We start from the raw sequence: 23032 nt of genomic DNA, 5'->3' as shown, positions 1-23032 counted from the left end.
GCATGCATAGCCAATGCCATATTAAACAACATAACTACAGCTTGTATACCACTTTTAGAAATCGGGTAGAGAGATGGTACCGTTTAAAAGTAAATACACTCTTTTTGGTTACAGTGTCAGAGCAGAGGGGTATGCTGTCCTCTTCAAATACTTTTTTTTTTTTTTTTAAATAAAGATCTAGGTTTTTAATTCAGTAATATCTTAATCATGTTACCTTCTGAAGAATGATATAACATACCTGTTTAGACATCTGCCACACACAATCAATAAACTGGAGAAAGATGGGTGATCTGTCTGCATCAGCATGATTTTTATCACCATGGCCTATTCTCTGAAATGAAGCAATACAGCCTCCTGTTAACCAACACAGTCTTTTATGGCCAACAGACATTGTTTCTTATTTTGCAATAGAATATTAATGCTTCTGTAATAGAGCAACCTGTTCTTATGATTTCAGAATTAGTTATTGCACCAAGGAGGAGAGATTCAGATATACAGAAATACTGCAAAGCTGTTCTGAAGATGTCTGACAAAAATTCCAAAGTGATAATTGGTCCTGTTATAAAAACCTGCTAGACGGTTAAAGCATCCATTACTTTGCAAATAATCAAGACATATTTTGAACTATATTTACCTAATAAGTTTGTCAAAAGCCAAGTTATATACTTTGTCTTTTGTAATTTAAGCCACTGGAGAAACTAGATCATCAAACTATCCACATAGATTCTCCTCTTCCCCCTCCACACTTGAACCTAAAGATTCATCCTGAGGTAGACAGTGAACATAAGCGAGCTCAAAGAAACGTTCATGTTCTTCACAGAAAATTAATGCTAATTTTTAAAGTTTGGGTGAGCCACTTATTCTGAGGAGTCCAAAGTAACAATCAAAGGAATTCTCCCCACAGACAAAAGTTGGTTTGGTCACCAACTGTTTCCTTCCTTTTCACATTTGATAGCTGAGAACAGATAAGAGATTCAGGGAAAAGAGATTCTATTAACTCCATAATTCTGCTTGAATATACTTGCCTGGAGGAGACAAAAGAAGAGCATGTATGTTGAACTAAGATGTTGCCTATCTGCCTGTAAGATAGCAGGCTTAATGTCTTAGAGGACATGAAAAATGATAAAACCAGTACACTACGCTGTACAATGATTTGCAAGATAGTTTAAAATAATAGAATTGAATGGCAGGATATAGAGGGAGATGAGGGATTGTAGTTTAACTCAGTCAACAGTAACAAATTACTAGAAAAGCACTATAGGGAAGACAAACAAATTGGCCACCTTGCTCTCCAGTTTTCCTGGTTTAAAATACACGGTATCTGTTAACAGAGTCATATGTATTTTCAGTAAGGAGTAAAAGTCCTTCCACTTTCACTATGGTTAGTTTTAGGATGTCTGAGTATTTTCCATCTATAATTATGTCTATGCCTCATATTTCTTATATTAGAATGCATTATTAGAACAACATTCCACATAGAAAGCAATTTTATCACCTGGATAGTATGCCAAGTTTAACAGTTGGACTCAATGATCCTAAAGGTCTTTTCCAACCTAACCAATTCTATGACTCTATGATTCTAAGTTCACTATACATAAAAAAGCTGGTGTAGGGAATTCCTTTTCAACAAGGAAACTTACTGTGCGCTTCATTAGATAGAAAATACAGAGAGAAACTATTAAGTAGTCCACTATTTAGTTATTTGTTATTAAAACATCCAAATTGCAACCCCAGTAACATGAAAACAGAAAGTTTGCTCTAACCCAGACAATATAAGAAACACCCTACTCTTCTCCAACTCCCCACCTGAGGGAAGGTGTAACAATAACAGTTTCAGAGATGAGGTTCAGGAAATGCTAACTGCACTGAAGTGCCTAGTCCTCACTATTAAAACTCACAGCTCTATCAAATAATTACCAAACTAAAACAGAGCATGTATGATCAAAGTATTTTCTGCTTACATTATCAGTTTTTATCATAGAATCATAGAATCATTTAGGCTGGAAAAGACCTTTAAGATCATCGAGTCCAACCATTAACCTAGCACTGCCAAGTCCACCACTAAACCACATCCCTAAGTGCCACATCTACATGTCTTTTCAATACCTCCAGGGATGGTGACTCAACACTTCTAGAGAACACTCCAAAAAAGGACTACCTTCACTATAAGCTAAACAACCCATCAAATCAAAATACATGGTACTCTCAGAAAACAGCAGATGGCTAAAGGAGAGTGGCTTCAGCCATTTCCAAAGATTACTACTTGAGTGAGCAAGTTGGGAAAATAAAATAGCAGTTTAAGCAAAAGCAAGCTATTTAAATCACCCTTATTGCTGCTACATTGTCAGAGATGAACCAGTGGACTGAGCTAGTCATCTGGAAGGGGTGTAGAAGTCCTACCTCACTAATAGCAGAAAAACATTATCTGTTGAGACAGAACAAACTCCTTCGATTCCTCAAACTAAAATTAATGGTGTAAAAAAAAGAATCATAGATTATTCAAATTTATTCATAATAGTGAAGGACACACAGATCTCCCTTTTTAAGCTTTGTGTTAAACCATAACATATGTGCTAGGCTACAAGTCTCCTAGTTATACAATCTAATTTTATCTGCTTCATGACTATAACATTTTTTAAAAATACAAAATAAAATATGACAATAAAAAGGCAAGCCAGTGTTTTCCTGTGGCTGTACCAAGACAGAATACTTCAAAGGTTTATGTAACACATCACTACTAGAAGACTACAGGTAAGCACACAAAAGAACTGGTCTACAGCAGATATCACTCCCAACGATCAAAATGCAAATCTCCTAAGCCTCAAAGCACCTTTAGAATGTCAGATCAAACACTGAGGCAGCCTACAAGCACACTTAAATGGTGAAGTGATTCATGCTGAGTAGCTATACATGAATTTCCAAATGACTGAGACACTCTTGCAAATGTAAAATGGGCATGAAATACACACCTAGGTATATTTTTCCATTTCTTGATTTTTCCATATTGCCTATTTTCCCAATTTTAGCAATATTAAGGAATATCTTTGAAATATTCCACCAGGGACAAATTGTGCAAATAACTTCTACTGAAGGTGTGGAAACCTCTTACTGTGAATTATAAGGTTCAGTACCAACAAGTAACACTGTTGTAAAGCTCCCAACTTGTTTTATGTTTACATATCCCAGCACACAGTCCCTGGCAACCTATTCTGCTTCTCCAGGTTCCTCATATATGTTTCCTGGTTAAACGGTTAGCTGCCAAGTGTAAGAGAAGTTCCACTAAGACTCTGAAGTTTCCTAACACAAAAACCCTTGACTTTGCATTATACATGGGTAGGATATTAAGGACTTGCTATAGACAATTTCTACTTAACCTTTTAACCATCCAGATGACAGCTGAACAGCACTAGAGTCAGCATTACCAGTGACAGCCTCTTGAGAGCTATTAGGATGAGTTTAGAGCATTTGGGAAGAAGCATTCAAAACATCACTTAAAAGACATGGGCCAGACTCCATCATCTGCCTCTCATGACATTATCAGTAATCCAAAGAGAGGGTGAGGGAAAAGCCTCATGTCCCAGCCTTATCTGATCTTCTGAAAAGTTTGGGAGGACATAATTTTTCTGCTTTCTCATTTTCTTTGCTCATTAACGACAGTAACCCTAGCAATTCTGTATTTTTAAAAGGGTGTAAAGGACAAAATAGGAGTTCTCAGAGAAAGAATAGCAAAAAAACATTAACCAAACAGGTCCAAAACCAAAAGCTCTGCTCAGATTTACCTGGAAGTGTTTTAAATCAGAATTCCAAAATAACAAAAAGAATTATCAAACCTTGACACAATGAGTAGTTTAACATTAAAAGCTTTTTAGAATGTTAATGTTGCATAGTCCTTGCAATTAACTTCTAATTCTTACCGATGCAAATTTGTGTCCAAAGCTTATCCACTCTTTTTGCACCAGAACTTCAAAGCCTTCAATTGTCCTGTAGTAGCTGTCTAGCATCAACATGGCCAGCGATGTTAGCTGTGCTGTCCGGTCCCAGCCATCACTGCAGTGAACCACCACAGAGCTCCTTCCTGAGGATACCTTGTCTGCCACTTGAATAGCTCCTGTCAAGACAAGCTAGCAAAGAGGAACAGACGCCAAAACACACAGATTAGTGTTATCATTCTAACAAAAATAAATTGATTTCTTTGTATCTACACAGCATCTAAATCAATACTGTTTCCATTAAAAGACCTAAAGAGCATGGTGTAGTTAATTGGAAAAGAATTTCCTAGGAGATCAAGTAAATTTCTTGTATAAAAATAAAGAAACAGATTGGTTCCCTAATCCCTTAGTAAGATCTAATTCATCTCAGCAAATTCTTAAAAAATGGGGCAGAAAACAGTAACCTTGATAAACTGAAGAACATAAGCTTCTTTTTTAAAGAAAGAGAGGATTTACCATAGGATATACTCTCTAAAAATTCTGTATTTCATTTGGCTCCTTGCTTTGAGCTAAATTACTGAAATACCTCAATTGTTGGAAAAAGGAACTTGTACTCTTCTAATATGCTTATTTTCCAAATATTAACTTAAAATAAAAATTTTATTAAGTAGGATTCATTACATAATATACTAAATACTTTTGCACAGCTGCACTTGAGGCAAAAGGTTCGAAGGTCAACTAGTAAGAACACTGGTAAATTTAAGTATTTTATTTGTGCTACAAGATGACAATTACAAAATTTGCAAATAAATTTACAAGATTTATTTACAAAACCATAATTCACAAAATAGTCACATACATACTGACCACTAAATTAATTACTAATCCTTCACAATGACAGTTATCTATAGTCTGTATTGCTAGAAACCAAAATAAATCAGTTCTCACACACATAAAGACAATCAGACTAGCAATGCATTCCTCTATTAAAGACTGACATTTGACTTAAGGCAGACAAACGTTGAATTTCACCTACTGTTGCTTACTAATGAGATCTCATAACATACTCTAAGACTAGTTGGCAAAAAGCCAACACTCAGTGATGCTGTTTTTGTAGTCCAAGTAGTTTGATGTCTCAAAGCCTAGCGAAAAAAGCAAGTCTGATACAACAGATTTGGACAACTTATTTCAAACAAACAGCAAAAAGTTACCTTTATATGTTCTAACCAATGGGTTGATTCCAGACTTGACAACCAGTGTGATTCTTCCACATTAGGATAAACAATGTCCTTCAACTTCTTCAAAGATTCCCGCATGACATGAATATTATGAATGTCCAAGAAGAAAAGTTCTGCATTGGGATACGCATCTTCACCTTCATATCCTCCCCCAGTTGCCTACAAACAAAAGACCTCAAATTAACTTTACTCATATATACATTGTTGTAGCAGCTTTTCAACAGAGCAGGAAGGGACTGAATTTTATTCATACTTTATTTTGTAGTTGAGCAATATATAATTTCAGTTGCTTGTTTAAAACATCAGTCTCAGACACAAGCTTTGGAGGGGCAAATGCTGGAGAACACTGGGGGGCTTTCCTTTGTCCAAAAGGACAAAATGTATTAAGCATAGCACGTGGCCAAAAAGACATTCAAGTTGCTCCAGCTAGCCTAGTTCCTTTCAAAACCTCAAGGAAGTAACCCTAAAAGAGAAAATTAATTATTTTAGATTAACACTAAAAGGTTGTTTGTACTGTTGGACCTGGAGACCTTTGAATAGGATTGAAACAGCCAGGTAAGGGACAGTGGGCCAGCATCACATCAGTCAGGACTCAGACTGCTTTGAGAATAAAGACACTTGTACCTTCCTCATTACTTTTGAGATTCATGGTGGAAACAGCTTTTTCCTGACCAACTGATATTACAATGTCAATATTTTTTTCTTCATTTATGTTCACTTTTCCTACCAAGGATTAAACAAACTTGTGATTCTGAATACAAAAAAATCAACTTACTTCCTAGACAGATTATTAAGGTTAAGTTAAAACGTAAAGTACATCACACAAAACAGCAATTACTCATAACATACAGTAGATCACCACCTCTGGGGAATAAAATTGTTCATTTCTTTGTTTCTGTACCAAGTGGAAAGAAATTCAGTCAAAAGGATTTTTCTGTTTCTTTACACCACTAATTTAAGAGTGCAAATCTCAGGTTTACAAGTGCAAACTTGCTACAAAAAAAACCAAAAACAACAACAAAAAACCAAACCCACCAAAAGACTTCCCTGCTTAAACAGCCTAGTTATTTACTACTCAAATTGAACTGATAATTGAAATAGATTAAAAAAATATTAAATTTAATGATTAAAGAGTTCCATTAAGAATAAGCTATGTTTCGTTTAAGAATTAAGTTCAAGAATCTGAGATTCTGCCTCTAAGTAGTAAATTAATAGTAACATTAAAGTTTAAAGTAACTTTTCTAACATTAAATTTCATTGCTAAAGACTAAACATGTATTTAGATCGTTAAGAAATTAAAGAGCCACGTAAGTAGAAGGGCTATTCTACTGCTGCTCTCTCAAAACATTTAATTACCACCACAGCAGAGGATGTGCCTGGTCACAAAAGGAAGTGGAAAAACCACACGTAATTTAGGACACAGTACCACTGATGAGATTTTCCGAAGATAGCTGCAAAATCGCAGCATTTCCTGCAGACAGCAAAAACATGCCATGCCATGAATTGCAATAAATAAATTTTGCCTTTATAAGCCATTACGGCCACCAACTACACATCAGACAATAACCTGAAGTACGGCATAGCCTTTCCCCATTAGTACCACCTACATTTCTGTATAGTAGCACAGTCTCTCTATTCTGTGCTCTCTATCTCCTTCCTCAGATGTGGGGGTATTCTCAGAGCTGCCAGGCTCTGTGCTAAAAGTAGTAATGATTGTATTTTTCTCTTTCCTTTGAGTATTATAAAGGCCTGGTGAGGAATGATTGTAATTTTAGCATCCGGGCTGCTGCAACTCTTACTGACTGTGTGGTCTTGACCTATGTACAAAGAACACAGGAATGCATGAGTAGCATAGCCCAAGATTTTGCTTACACTAATCTTCACAGCTGTTCTAGGAAACTTTTTTCAGTGCTAATCAACGCTGGCTTGGACTCTGTATGTCATTGTCCCTCAGACCCAGAAATGCACTCCACTGCTTTCACTGCTATGACTGAGTATTTCATATTTAGACTTATCAGGAGTTAATTAAAACACATGGGTGAAATACATAGACCATTTTAAAAAGCTGAAAACTGCTTCATACTTCAATAAGTGTGTGTGTATAAAAGTTTGGCCATAATACATCTTTGAAACAAATGGGGTAAAAATTTTAGTTTGTCCAAGAACTGGGGAAAAATTTAAGTTCATGTAAGAACTGACATTCCTTCCCCAAGGCAAACAGAAGGATTACATGTTTTGTTCACCCATTAAAATTCAGTGTGCAGAGGATAATGTGATTTGTAGAGCAAAATGCAAGCAATTGAAGCAGACCCTCAAAATACAAACCATCAGATTAAAACCCAGCCAAAACAGCCTCTAGGATAGAGTGTCTGAACAAATGCGTGCTATACAAAAAGCCTTATTTCTTGCTTAATAAATTATATTCTCTATTATAGAGAAGAGGCCTGTAAAGGTACAGATGTGTGCGTTTAAGTTGCACAGAACAAAACACTAACATTACTGTCCCTCTTGAATTCTGAAGCAACTTACCATGTTACATATAAACCTCCTAGAAGCAAACAAGTTTTACCATTTCATATTCCTTTCAGCACAAACATTGAAGAGGGCTCATTCCACTAGTGTTCATTTAAACAAAAAAAACTATTCAGAAGCTAGAATTCCTTCTCTCCCAGATAAGCACACTCATCATTTCACTAAGATCTCAAACCATCTTGAGCTCGTATCTCTCATGCTTCTTGCTGTGCAGACACACAACTTCACTAGTAAGTACTGAAGAGCATGTCCACTCCATTTGTGCTTGAATTTCAGTGGCTAAGGGACTATCCTAGACTGGAAGGAGTGAAGTTGGTACATTCTTATAGGAAGAAAGCATTAAACTTGTGTCCTTCACCGCCTCTCCCTAACTAGACTCTCCATATAAACATGGAGCACATCCATGTCTGCTGTGCTCTGTGTCAAATACAACACTGATGCACTGTGACTGGCATTATCTGAGTATGCCTGAACAATCTGGTCCTCACCAGAGTTGAGGGGGGCAGAAGGGAAATCAAGGCACAGGGACACCTTTTCTTCTTGAAAGGTTGGACCAGATCATCTTCCAAGGCCCCTTCCAACCTGGGCTGTTCTATGATTCTGATCCCATCTAGGCTTTGACTGCAGCTTAGCAAAGAAATGGTCACTTTGTCACATGTAAAACACTATTTCTGCTACCGCACTTACCAACTACAGGCACCTACGGAAGAATTGGTATCTAGGTATCCAAGACCATACCCATACTGCTGTTTAGAATGCAAACCCCCAGATTAACTTATCACTTTCTCTTTATTTGCTGGATGCCTGGATAGGTTTGAACTGGTTCGTGTAATGGTTAGGAAGAACCAACCAAAGGATGCCTATCAGTGCGCTTGGCCTTATGCACACAGCCTTTCCAGGATAGAATTTTCCTAGAAGATATGAAGCAGAGCTGTGTCTTGCACAGAGGTGGCATGTCATTCCAACAGAGGACATGCTCTACAGCTCAGCCTACGTCTACCTCACAGTGCAAAGGGTAGTCATACCTGACTTAAGTCCCATGCCAAGATCTGTGCTTGACCGATAACAGACAGGGTAAAGCGTGTCTGGAAATCCTCATATGGTCCTGAAACCCTGCTTATGACCTACTTTAGGCATTCATGTCATTTCATGGCCTTGAGCCTCAGTATTTGGTTTTGTAAATACCTATTTGGTTATATAAAGTTATTTACAGTAAGACTACTGTTTCCAAAAACCTCCTCGCAGAAAACTTCAAACTAAGTCTCCTCCCCACCCCCTTCACAAATAAGACTATTAAGCATCTGTTTACCTTGTTTGCGACTGCATTGACATTAGGCCTAGCATCATAGATGGTCAGTTTTGAGATTTGCCCATTAGCCTCCCTGATGATATCAAGATATCTTTCATCATCTTTATTCCGCTTGCCACCCATTCCAACAAGGGGTTGACTGCAGCGCATAATAACAGCTTGAGTCTCTGGATGAATCCATGACAGAACCTAGTCACATGTCAAACACATCAGAAGAAATACATTTTATAAAATTTAAGTTATGATTTTTTAAAGTTACATTCTTTAAAATAGATAAAAAGTATTAATTTTCATATTATTTTATTTCTTCAATAGATAATCCCCAGACATCTCAACTGCTTCCACATTAGTCTCGTAAAATTTAATTGATAATAATCTTTAAGAGTTCATTCTCTTATATATTTAACTCTTATTGAAATTATGCTTACTTATATAATCCAGTACAAGTCTTAAGTTGCACAAATAATTCTGAAAAGCAAACTGGAAACAAACATAGCAATGCCTGCCGAAACTAAGAAACAATTCAGAAGAATGAACTCATTGTAGAAACAGTGACTAAGATGCTCCAATTCTACAAGAAAAACTTTTCCCTTTTTTTGGATAAGGAAGGAAAGTTGAACCTTTCTGCAATATCTTGAATGTTTCCCCTTCTCTTTCAAGTACATTTTGTTCCTCAGCCCTCGTCACAAAGAGGAGGCACTGGAGCAGAGTACATGCTGCCTTTGTTGTTCTGAGCCAGAGGGGACTTACCACAAACAAGAGATAGTGAGCTGCCCAGGGAACAGATTGCAGTGTAAGAGATTAAAGATAAGCACTGCAAGAAGCAGGCAAAAACTCCAACTTCATCGTTGAAGAATATTAAGCAACAGTATTCTCACCCAGTCTGAAAGTTGTGGGTTACAGAGTGAAAGAACATCAGAGTTAAAAAAAAAAAAAAAAAGCCTCAGAAAGTATTCACTCCTGAAACACAACCCTTAGTTGTATATCTAGAAATGAGACCTGTCAGTGTGTGGGGGCGAGTATGATTGGTTGTTTCCTGACAAGAATAAAATTACTATTACCAAGACAATGACTCTCACTGTACAGGCATACAAAAGCCCTGTCATGAATTTTGAGATGACAGAGAAGATACAGCTAGGTTATAAGAACTATATGCACACATTGTATATTCAACATATATATTTTATACACGTTACATATTATATATACACATACGTGTGTACATATAGTAATTTTATAATTATAGGCCTAGCCTGTCAGTAAATACCATATCTAATAATTATTTATCATATTGAGTTTTGCATCTGTTTGAAATTAACTGAGATTCAAGGCAGCTTTCTGATACTGGCTAAGAATCTAGCACCTCTTCTGAGTTTGCCAAATTGAAATATTAGTTAAAACAGATTGTATTGTGACAGAAATTAATATATTCTATAGTGCTGTAAAAGCTGTTACATAAAAATTCTCTTGCCTCAGAGAATTTTAGTTACAGAAATATACCCAAAAAGTCAAATGGGTTTATCTTAAATTCCACAGCCCAATTTAAAGGACTAAAAAGGCCAAGAATTCACTACAGACACTATGCATGAGGTCTTATTTTAGGACTGACCATTGGAACTATGTTTAAATGCCATGCGGTTTGCTTACAGGAGGGTAACATTTGCTAGCACTTTTTATGTGCATCCAACAATAGTCAACGAACTAGTACAGATGGCAGTCTAAGGCTCATACTTCATTAAGAAAAGGGAATCTGCAGTACTGGCAGTTGTTACTAGAAAAGTCAAGTCAAAACCAAAGTTGGAATGAGTGATTGTTGTGGGGGGAAAACGGAAATGTGGCTTGGCCAAGACACTAGTTTCAAGCAGTAAAAAAACACCAGCCAATCAAAACTATTTTGCTGTAACCATTTCCAAAAAAAGCATCCTCTGTGTCGTGCTCAGCAAAAAGTTGTTTGGATGCATACTTAAACTAGCTACACCATAAGGTAACTTTCATCACATAATACTCACCGGGATTCTATTTCGGGACCTAAAGGCAGCAACTTTCTTGAGATCATCATCTGTTGCATTATATGGCACTACTAAAAGCGATGGATATGTGTCACACAGTCCATAATGTTCATTAATAAAAGTTACTCGCCACCGTTCATTAGGCAGTCCCTAAAATGTAACACAAAGTTTTCAATGGATTTTTGACTGTACAAATAATAATTCTGCTCTTGAATTTTACATGACATTATGGCCACATGGTGGCAACAACCTACCAATTTAACATAACTACAGTACTATTTCAAAACAATAGAAGAAAAAAAAAAAGAGTACAAGACCACACAAAACAGCTCATTGCTGATGGACTCACAGCCTTAAACAACTGCATAGCTATCCCATATACTCTTACATACACAATCCTATTCTTACTACAAGTTTCAAAACAATGAGTAAAACTAGTAGATGTATTTCTTTAACTGTGGGATTGAGGAAAGAAAATTGCCTTCTCTCCTCCCTCAAAGTTCTGGTTTTCCGTTTTGCCTGCTGAAAAGAGACTATGGTCCTGAGGAGGCAGCGGGAGGAAGTCTCATCTCAACCTTTCTTCCCTGTAGCCTGATACTACCTTCAGGTAAAAATAAGATTCAGGGTAGCTTTCCTATTAAGAAACAACAACTTTTAGTTGCAGTCTGCTCAGTAAGGCATTTCACAAACAGCAGCCAGGAAATTGAGAAAGACTGATAAGCCCTCCACACACACAGAGTGGGGTTTGTGTGGGTGTTTGTATTTTACCTTTTTTGGATCTTAGACCTCTAAACCTTGAACCAAAAAACTGTGGAGGGGTTGTGGGGGGGAAATCCAAGGAAGTCCTTATTGTCTGCCATTTAAATTTTTTTTAAAAAAACATGTCATATTTAAAGCAAAAATAAATTGTCTAAAAGACATTTTAAAATTAAACATATCATCCTCTTTAATTGACATTTTTCCACAGTCACCTAAAGAGCAAGATAGAATACTGATAGACACAAATAACTTCTGTAAAGCAATGCTGTTTCTAAAATAAGCTGCTTTTTTTTTTTTTTTTCCTTCTCTTCAGGAACAAGTAGACCAAATCAAAGATCAAATCAAATCTACATTTAAGACACTGTAGTTACGTATTTGGCACATTCTCCCTGCCTGTGCTCACTTAACAGTGGCACATTGTAAGAAGTATCAATAACTTCCTTCGAAGAGCAAAGACTACCTTCCTGTGACATTCTAATTTTTTTAAAGGTTCCAGTGTTTTATTTCTTTTCTTTACTTTTTTGCAAGTTGTATTTCCACCTTCTCCCATTCTCAGCTCCCCCCACAAAAGAGCTGGTAAGAGAAATGTACAAACAATAATTCCTCTATGTAAGTTGTCAGATACAAAAGCACCAAGCAACTGCAACTTTAATAACTCACTTGTCTCCTGTATTCGGACATTGGATTGTACACCATCCATCCATTTTCAGAAAACTTTTCTTCATTTGCAAATGCAAAAAAAAGCTGTAGGACATAAAAGAAGCTTATTACACCAAACTCTGACTGAAAGTGGCAATTATAAGGGCTCATCATCAGTTACACCCTAATGCCCACCACAAAAATAGGACTGACTTTTCCATGCCAGCCCCATTCTCTCCATTTAAATCTGATATTTATGAGACTGTAAAGCAAAGAGCAAGAAGTAACAAACAATACAGATCTGCTAATGAAATAATGAAAATGTGACAATAGTTAAAACAAGAAGTAACAAAATAGTAAAAATTACAAAGCTTAAGCTGTTGGATCTTTTTTACTGTCAGGAGGTTGAAATGTTTTAAAATAGTTTATATCAGTTTATTTCCCGTATTTCACAGCCTCACCAAATAAACTACTGTCTTCTCATCAAAATTTCTCCAATAGATACAGCTGCAATTACTACATAAAATATTAGATGCTAAATTGAAAGTGTAAAAAGGTTTTAATTGCTATTCATTGCCATTAGGAAGCAGCCTTCTTTCTGCATCTCCTCCCCAAGTGATCCTTACAAACAGAAATCCAGTTTACTGTAAAAGTCCATGAAAATTAAAAAGCTGTCATTGAAAATGAAACAAAGTATGTTGTTAGCAGGTTACACTGTCTACTTTTCTCTTGCTTTGTTGCTCACTCTCAAGACTCATTTATACAACACAGCATCTTCACCCAGGATTCTGACAACTTCCTTATACCTTTTAGCTTCCTTCTCCTTTCAACCAATTTCAAGTGGGCTGTATTACCTAACTGCGTTTTTCCTTGGTTTGATTTTACAGTTTATGATGAAAGCAAAAGTAATGTTTATTTTAAGAATCTCCTTCATTGAGAAAATTGATTTTGGTGGCTTACAAATTCTTCAGATGCCAACTGAGGCTTGAAACTAGTTGTTTTGAAAAAAAGAAAACACAGAAGAGAATGTGTTGTCCTGAACTAACTGAGCAACAGCAGCCAGAGCAGAAAGCATTCAAGTGCCCATCATAGCTCATTTGTAACAAAATAAAGCTGAAAGTCTCCTAGCTATTCAAAGATATTAAAAGAAGAAATTGAATGCTAAACTGAACATCCCAAATCTACATCATTCTCATAGACCTGAACTAAGCAGAAATGCAGAAAACCTGGCAAGCAAGAAAAAAAAAAATTGTAATTCTAAGGTGCCACAATTACTTCTACAGAGATAAGGCAATGCTTCAGAAGTGCACCATAGGCCCAGATGGAGGTTCCTTTAAACCTTATGAAGGCAGACCCCAATGGCTCAAGGCAATTCAGTTTAGCCTAATATGTTACAATGGCTTAAACAGTAAACAGGTCTAACTGAAACACAAAACTGAATCTTTCCAAAAGGAGGAGTTTTTTCCTCATGTATTTCATATCAGCAAGTATTTTAAAATGATATTACTGCTCACACAAGATACTTCATCCCACTAGTTTTAGAAACTGAAATTTTAAATTAAATCAGTATTTTAGAGCAAGTACATTCATTGGCAAGTTTGCAGAAGTAAACAATGCATTCCCAAGTTGTGCTTTCTGAATGTCTTCACCATTTTTAAAGGTGTAGGCCTTCAGTGTAAGTAAACATTATGGATTCTTCTAAGTAAACTGCTATCAAGTGGGATGGAGGGAGAGATGAAGAAAGGAAAAGGAAAGCAGTAGACATCAACTGTATTAGAAAAAAAAATTCCATTAGAAGTAGATGCAAGTATCAGAAGTTAAGCAGAAAAACTGAAAAAGGTTGGTTGGTTGTTTCAATTGCAAACTAGGAATGTAGCAGAAGAGGAATATCACCATCTAAAGCAGTAGATGCAACTGATTTGCTGAACTATTAATAGCTAGCTACACGCAAGAACCATCCCCTCCTCCCCAAAGGAATTTGCTATACCCCGAAGAGCAACTATGCTAAGAATTCACTAAGGAACCAGAGACAAAGGCAAATCTCGTAACAGTAGGAAAGAGAAACACTGGAATCCTAACAGATCACTTAAAAGATGTCTCAAAGGCAGGAATATGTTATTTATTTAAGTTGCAACTTACAGCAAGTTTCCTGGTGAGAACTTAAAAATTACCCGTCTTAAGCCCTGATGAGTAAAATACACGAGTTTATTACACTGCACTGTGATAGCTGTTACATAGAAGATTTTACTGATTAAAAAAAAAAAAAAAAAAAAAGGTGGTGCTGGTCCAAACTAGAAATAAACAAATGGCAGCTATGCTGCTTGTGTCATCCACAAGAAATTACATGGCAAAGTGTATTTTGTTTTCACCTTTTAAAAAGCAGGGTTAAATTTACTATGCATGAAGAGGGGATGGACAGAATCCTTTCTGAAAGAATAATGTCCTACTATCTACAGCATGTTTCATGTAAAGTGCTTAGCTACAGCAGCTTTACCACACCTGCTCCAAAAGCTTTCAGTCACACAACCCACAGCTATTAAAGTTCAGTGACAATTAAGCTTCATCAGTTCTGTTGACATTCCAGGTAGTGCAAATTTTTCCTATATTGCTCAAGAAAAAAAAAATCATCAGTAGCATGGATCAACCAGCAAAAATCTTAAGTCTAACAAATAACAGAACACTACAATGAATGCAAAGGTGTATGGAGCAAAGTTTGGACTTAGATTTTTATAGGAGCAATTCAGAGAAAACTCTTGAAGTATACTCCAACAAGAACAGTATTTAAAAATGAACAGTATCTAAAAACATGAAGACTAAAAATTATTTTTCTTCTGCAAGAGTTGACTGAATTATAACAAAAATTTATATATACACATTTATATGTGCACATTGTGTACAGACTGTACAGTTAATCTGGTTACTACTGAAAGTCTTACTCATTGTATAAAAGAGATTAAAGATCTGAATCCCACCCCCAGTACCCCCAACTGCCTCTCACTTACGACTTGATATTTCGAGTCTTGAAATATTCTGTGAAGATAGCCTGAACTTTAGTCCAGGCTAAATGCTAGAGTCTGAAAAACAGCAATATTCCCACTCTACCTTAGGCCCATCTCTCACAACAAAATATACAAAGCAATATATAAAGCAGTTTCAAAGAGTAAAAATGCTTCCTTTTCCACTCTGACAATCATAGCATGGTTCCATTCAACAATATACAGTTTAAAGTAATTTTTCAACCTAAGATTTTTGTACATTCACAGCCACTTAAGCAGCTCATTAGGTGAAAGTAAAATTTGCATCCCTCTATGTATTCCAACATGATACAGCAGAAAAGTCAGAGTATGAAAACATGCATTTAAAACTCCGCGTACATTTATACTCATTTCATATAGTTCTATTTAATTTCAAACTACAGTTTAACTTCAGTGTAACAAGCAACCCACATTTACAAGCATTTGAATACTAAGAATCATATACTTAAGCAAACATAAGATATACACTTGGATACAATTGCATTTTCTTACTTGTATCAGTACAAGCCATATTTAGCACACATTTGTACATTACTTTTATTTATTAGAAACAAAATGTGATAGTGAGCAACGTGAAGTAATTTCTATTGAATAACATTTTTTGTTGAATTGGACCTTTCATTATTCTGATGTGCCAAATTGACAAACCCTATTATAGTGAACAAATCAATGTGATAAATACATATTTAGATCCCAGAAGTGTTTGTTATAGTTCAGGTAAGCTTCCCATCTGCACTAACAACCCACATATTTCCACTTATGTCCTAAATAACCCAAGCTTACAGATTAAATGCAGTATGTTTGTATATGTCTTGATTAACTTTAACACTGCTGAAGCTTTCACATCACAGTGCACATAATCTGAATGCAATTCTACAGCGCAGCAGGCAAATGAGATAGAAAGAAATTACGGGAAGAAGAAATTATGCCGCTTACAATATATTCTGCATAGGTTCTCATATCACTTGACTTAAGACTTGAAAAGTGCTATCTTAGTAAAAATACATGGCTTAGCTTTTTGTGGATACAGGTGCCTTCATATTAGTGCCCCTCATACACACACCTCTCGTGTCAGGATGAAAACCGGGAAGTCACTTCACTGCCCATAGGCATTTAGTATGGACCAGCTGGGTATATATTTATATCCTCCAGAGTGCGGATGGCAGAGGAAGGTCGGAGAAGCAAACTAAATGACTAGCTATAGGAATTGCATGACTCCACAAAGCAGAGAAGCGCTGCCAACCTCTGTCAGTGCATCATTATGCACACAAATACCAGAGTATAATAAAAAGTTGGCCAGTTCTATTCCATGCCTTCTTCACACATCTGTCCTTCCCTCCACATCTATGGTACATCCCTGCTAAACCCTCCTTCTCCCCAAACAATACTTTAGGTACTCTAAGCCTCCACCCTACCTCCACTCATTTCTTTCTTCCCTCCACACGCAAAATTCCATTCCTTTCTCTCATTGTTAATCCTGCCTCTCCAACAAAAAGCACTTCTCCACAGCTCCTATTGCACCCCACCTATTTTCCCAGGAATTAAATCAACTGTGGCTTCATTAGATGTGTCTAAATTCAACAAAAATGGTTAGATATTTAAAAAAATCAAGCCTACACACAAGAGACATTCAGGTTCAGAACAATACTGCAGTAAAATCAGTGTGTGTTGGGTTTTTTTTAGATCATGAACAGGCTTTTTAAAAATCACAAACATATAATCAGAAAGTGTAACTGTGGTCTGTACAGGTATACCTGAGCCAACCTTAGATTAGTTTGGGTGGATACTAACGACGTACAAGCAACAAACAGTACAAGTTTCATGTTGACTACCTGCTCAATAAATCAGTGTTTCAGGCAGCGAGGCTGAGCTGGCCTCCTTCCTCTCAGCACTGAGACCAGCTAGCTGATAGCCACTTGAATAAAGCATAGATTTACCTTAAGTTATACTGATTACTGGTTTTATCTTGCATCTTGGGTTCAAAGCAAGATAGTTTGCAATCACTTCCAATGTACTGACCATATTGGTTCTAAGTTTGATGAAGATTAGGGCTTCATGTCTGATGGAAGCCCATCAATTCCTATTAGTCTATCAACTAATTAAAAATCAGTTTCAAATTCTTTTCAGCTGCCATGGGAAATAGAAATAAGAAATAAAGGAAGCATTAGAGGTAAGAAATAACAATTAAAAAAAGTATAGTAAATCACCACTCAGAAAACTTATGGGGTGCAGGACTTGTGACTTATCAATACCTGTAGTTGGTAAAAACAAGTAAGACTTCTAATACATCAGTTAAGATTTTCGCAAAAACAAATTAAAGCCTCTTTGCATAGAATAGAAGTAGGGATTTCATTGCAGACCCATAGTCTAAAAGCAGAAGGCTACTGCTTCACTTGAAGCAGAAGGTTACTACTGCACTTTAAAAAAGACTTTCAAATCTTGTAACATTTTTCATAAGCTACTTTTCATGCTTCACTGTGCAAATAATTCTCTTTACTTCCTTACAGGTGCTAACCCACAATTTCAACACACACAGTCTCTTTTTCAGTCCTCCTACAGACTAAGTGCTTGCCTCCAACATTGAATTTATCATTACCATTTTGCACACAAAAATAGTATGCGATACACTGGTTGCTCACAACACAATGTAGTTCTGTGAGATAAAGGAGAGAGCAGCTGCAATCTGACAACACAGTTTGGCAAGCAGTCTATTTACAAATAGTTATACATTTACTCTATTTATGGAATCATAGTACATAAATACATGTTCTACTTGTACATGAGCATAAAACTTATATACAATTTATTAAATATTTGACCAATCTTTATGTATTAGAAAAGAAGAAAGCAGCAAAACTAGAACAAGAAGGTGTTACAGACATGCAGAGAAAGTAAATTGTTGTTTCTGTTTCTAACCTACTGGTTTATGCTTTTCATATATTATAAATCACTAAGCTTTTACTCAGTTAAAAGGCTGTCAGTTTCTCAGTGTATTTAAAAATAAAGATATCACTATCCTTGCCTTTAATATGCCATTACTACAGTTCAGCCAGTTATGCCTTACCCATTCATCTAAAAACTAATATCAGCATTGTAGTATTTACATAATTAATTTCTGATCATTTCCAAATATGGTGACCTTACACCTTTATTGCACTGAGACTGACACAAGTCATTCAGAATGAAGCCTCAAGTCAAGATGTTTTTTGCAAAACCAAGTGGTCCATCAGATAGGTTCCTATGCCAGACCTCACTGCCATCTAAAATCATCTTTGTAGGTCCAATAGCAACATTGGCATGATCTGACTCTCAGACATTTTAAATTACCAGGATAACTAGCTACATTGGGAGTGGAAGAAGTCAGTCAGACAGCATGACTACCAGTGTCTCTCATCAAAACTGTCATTCCCACAGAGCTATCATGTTTAGAAATAAATATGTATTATGCAGGTATTATGGTGGCAAATAATCTTATAAAAATGATGACGTGTAGTTTCAAGATAAGATCAGGAAGTGAAGCAGCTGCTATGCAGAAACTAAACTACAGAGACTAAATATATCTCACCTTCTGTGGAGTACTACAGACACTTAATTTTGGGGGGTTTGGGTTTTTGGCTTTTTGTGTTTGGTTTTTTTTTTTTTAATTTTTTTTTAAACTCTTTAAAAAACACTTTCAGCAACTATTTTTTTTCAATTAGCACAAGTTTGCAAACGCAACAGAGGAATATGGATAGCAGCTGTTTTTTCCATATCAACTAAGCTGTCAGTCAGATGAGCTATCAGATTTTACATTATGTTATTGATTCAAGGAGCTCTGAACCCAACCTATGCTCAAACTGGAGAGAGACAAGAATTAGCTTCTGCAAGTAAGCACACGGGACAATGTTGAGACACTGACAAACAGTTGCAAACAGACCTGTGATTTATTATAGCTCTCATACACTGCTGTTGGGATGGTGATGGAGAAAAATCTTGAAAACAATAAGTACACTGCACTCAGAAATAATGTTTCGGGCTGTATTTACCATACATTTGTCTGAGAATGGTATAGCATGAAGAAAACAGAAGCAAGGCATCTCTAAAGTTCTCGTTTAGGATCAGCTCTAGGGATATGGTTCCACTACAGATAAAAATCAGTCAGATAAAAGTCTGACATAAAATATAAAAATACAGATAAAAATCAGGACAGTGAAGGTTTAGACCTTTATTGTCCTGATGATGCCTTCTTTCCAGTGCAAAGCTGCACAAGCATCAGTGCTGCTGAACCAGCTGAAGATCAAGGATGCAGTTCCACAAGGTGGTCTGAGCAAAATTACCAGTTTAACACTGCTAAAAATAGGTCATCCCTCTCTTTTGTCTCCTGCCTGCTCCCTGTTCCACTCACATGCCCTCTCTTTGCACTGGTTCTGGTGCATATCGATTTCAAATCAGGTCTCCTCAAGTTATTAAAAGTGGCACAAGACTAACTCAGAAAACAGAATATTTTGGGCTGGATAAGTGAGCTACATTGGCTTACTTAGTGATTATAAAAGTGTCAGTTTGGTATAAGAGGAATAATCAATGGCTGGAAGGTAGAGAGGAGGAGACCAGAGAAAAGCAAGAACTCAGCATTTGAGTAGCAGAGGGCTGCCATCTTCACCCAGCTGTCACGTGAAGCCACAGCACGTTCTTTATAAAAGATCTCCCTGATTGAGCTAGCTGCATGGTCAGAGTGTTAGTGTACGTTCAAAGGAGAAGGCAGGCATGCACAGCCCAGACATACTGTCATATTCAGACAGTGAAACCTTGTTCTAAACCAGCCACTGAAAGAGGCAGTCCCCTCATTCCTCTTAATTCACATCCACCCATAGATGCCCCGACCCCATTCTCACATTGGGCTAACAAGACTGAGGAAATGACTCAGGGTAAAGCTTTTTTTTTTTTTTCCTCCTTGTTTAGCTTTAGTCCCTTTCAGTTCCCTATTTGGTTCATCATGCAGCCTCAAACTCATGCAGGGAAAACCAAGGCAGGAATGAACCACCAGGAAGAAATGCCCACCTTTGGCAGGATCAATTTAAACTGCTTGCTGAAATACAGTGAAAGTACTCCAAAAATATCACACACCTGCTTAGCTCATTTTAAAGCTAAGGGCTCATCCACATTGTGACATTAGAAAATAAGGACAGGTGCAACTTCACGATATAACATAGGCTCACTTTATTTCACTCCAAAGTAATCATAGTTTCTAATGGTTATATACCCTGCTCCAGACATACCTACAGGCGTTCTCCATATTGTCACTATCTTCCCAAGTTTTGTGCTTTACTGAATCCAGAGGCAAAATTACGTCTGCCTTGACCAAGCCTTTTGTTATTGAGCATAACTTTTATTGGCAAGTTACATTCAAAATGGGCCAGGCAATGTAATGATGAGCTTTACTAGGTTCAACAGGTGCAATAAATAAAGCAGGAAGTATACTACTCCGCACATTACTCACTACCATCACTAGACAGGAACACTGGGTCTATTTGGATGACAAAACCTAATACAAGTCCACATCTCACCACCATGTTATTCAAGCCCTGTAGTTGGATTGGACACCATAAAAGAAAAAAAATCCCACAAGGAACTCTCCTAAGTCAGTTACAACTTAATTTGTCCACATTTACTACATGCAAATCCACACAGGTCCTCAATGTCGGGGGGGGAAAAAAAAAAAACAAAAAACAAAAACAAACCACACATCACCACCACGAGAACAATTAAATATTGGATGAGATTGCCAAGAGACATGATGGACTATACCTTGCAGGAAATACTCAAGACTAGGCTTGACCGTGCCCTGGATAACCTAATCTAAGGCCCTACTTGCAGCAGAAGCCTGGACCAGATGATGTCCAGAAGCCCCTTTTGACCTAAACTTCTCTGTAAATTGGTATTTCTACATGCAGCTTTCTCTCTCCTTTCCATCATCCTTTTGAAGTCCACATATCCATTCTCTATTGTAAGATGCATAAAATGCCAGCAGTAGAGATATATTCGCTTCTTCTACAACAGTTTTCTCTGCAAGTACAACTCCTCACACCTACCCAAATGTAGAAATCTCTTTCATCTCTTAAGACCTATTCATCAACACTACAAAATATTCTAAGCAAAAGCCTTTATTTTTCCTTATGCTTTCATTCCACAGACTGTTTGCATACAGAATACAAAATTTCTGCAAAAAAGTTTTAAAGAATTAAATGTTTATAGAGTATAGCCCATTGATTGACATGTATCTTTGGAGAAGGAAATAAGACTCTTGCTGCAGCCTCATATACTCAACAATTCTCTGGACAAAGTTCTTAAAAATTCACAGCAGAACCCTCCAACATTTTGTGAAGAGAGCTCTTATAAAATTATCCTAAATGACAGCACCCCAATAAAATGTAAACTGAATTTTACAAAAGACAAAATAAAGCATTTACTAAAGAGATGTCAAAATGATCCACACCAAGCACAGTACACAGATTTTGGCAAAAAAAAATGGAAGATAATGGTTAGTTACATCATTGTCGCTCAATTCCTTCCATAAGATGGATTTTTTTTTACCTGAAATAAATCTGTGTAAATTCATTACTGTATTAGCTGCCTGTTATATTTTTCATCAGTTTCATCAGTAAAACAAGTGTTGTCTTACCATGTCTTCTTTTCCTGAAGTAAAGCTCTTGGTGATTCATATTTATCATTGCCTTGGAGACTGTCCAATAGTTTAACATTTTCAAGAAATCAAGTAAGGCATGTAGTACTACATTTCCTAATTAGGGAGGATAACCTGCAGTCTCTAAGCAATGAAATCTGTATGGATCAGAGGTGCTCAGTAGTTTACCTGAAGTTTAGCACATAGCATCCATAATTTTACAAATACATAGATTTAAGTGTTGTAAATGTACAAAATAAAAACATTAATTCTCTTTAGTTTATGCTGACACCATATTCTGTGGTTATTCTTTTTAAGCAGCCATGATGTCCATTAGTAGGTCAAACAGTTAAAGTTAATTGGCAAGAACTCTGTATTAAGACAACTCAATAGCATAAACGATATAACTTACCAAGTTATGTGACTGGGGAAAAGCATATTTTGTAAGAACTTCAAATATATCTCTTCTACTGTGCCCTTCTTGTTTTAATGCAAACCGTAAATTTCTCATATCCTAAAACAAAGGCATTATCTTTTAAGTGAGCCAAAGCAGTAAGATACTTTTATCTGATGTACAAATGCTATATTATACACTAAACATGATTTAGAATCTGCTTGCAATGCACCTCAAACCATTGTGAATGTTCAGTTTTATTTCTTGTCTATAAAATAGAAAAGAGCATAAGAACTCTACAAATAAAGCAGTACCACACTCTGTGTAGTGCAAACGCTGCTTTGGCATAAAGCCATCAGAAATGACTGTATCTGATTCACTAAAAAGTCTCATGGGCTACTGAATGTTTGCAGGATGGGAGTTACTCCCTGTTTTCAAAATGAAAATTTGCCAATAATCTGTCTAGAGTACATTGTCCCTAGCTATTTTCTCATCACTAACATCAAAAATAAGCAATATGCGCATTAACT

At 36.5% G+C, this 23032-nt stretch overlaps 1 protein-coding gene across 6 annotated transcripts in view; it reads right to left on the bottom strand.

Moving 5' to 3' along the window:
- MTM1 (myotubularin 1) overlaps nt 1–23032 on the bottom strand; it is a 46612-nt gene that overhangs the window by 6935 nt on the left and 16645 nt on the right. For all 6 annotated transcript variants that reach the window (XM_029997133.2, XM_029997130.2, XM_029997132.2 and 3 more), the window contains 7 exons: nt 22521–22622; nt 12437–12520; nt 11018–11167; nt 9009–9197; nt 5141–5326; nt 3915–4121; nt 239–331 (listed from right to left, as the gene is read on the bottom strand). In XM_029997133.2, the coding sequence (XP_029852993.1) occupies nt 239–331; nt 3915–4121; nt 5141–5326; nt 9009–9197; nt 11018–11167; nt 12437–12520; nt 22521–22622 (1011 nt within the window). The remainder of the gene's footprint in view (nt 1–238; nt 332–3914; nt 4122–5140; nt 5327–9008; nt 9198–11017; nt 11168–12436; nt 12521–22520; nt 22623–23032) is intronic.

Source organism: Aquila chrysaetos, chromosome 21 (assembly GCF_900496995.4).
Source record: "Aquila chrysaetos chrysaetos chromosome 21, bAquChr1.4, whole genome shotgun sequence".
Lineage (NCBI taxonomy): Eukaryota > Metazoa > Chordata > Aves > Accipitriformes > Accipitridae > Aquila > Aquila chrysaetos.
The sequence above is the reverse complement of the archived record's forward strand: the minus strand, read 5'-3'. Positions and strand labels throughout refer to the sequence as shown.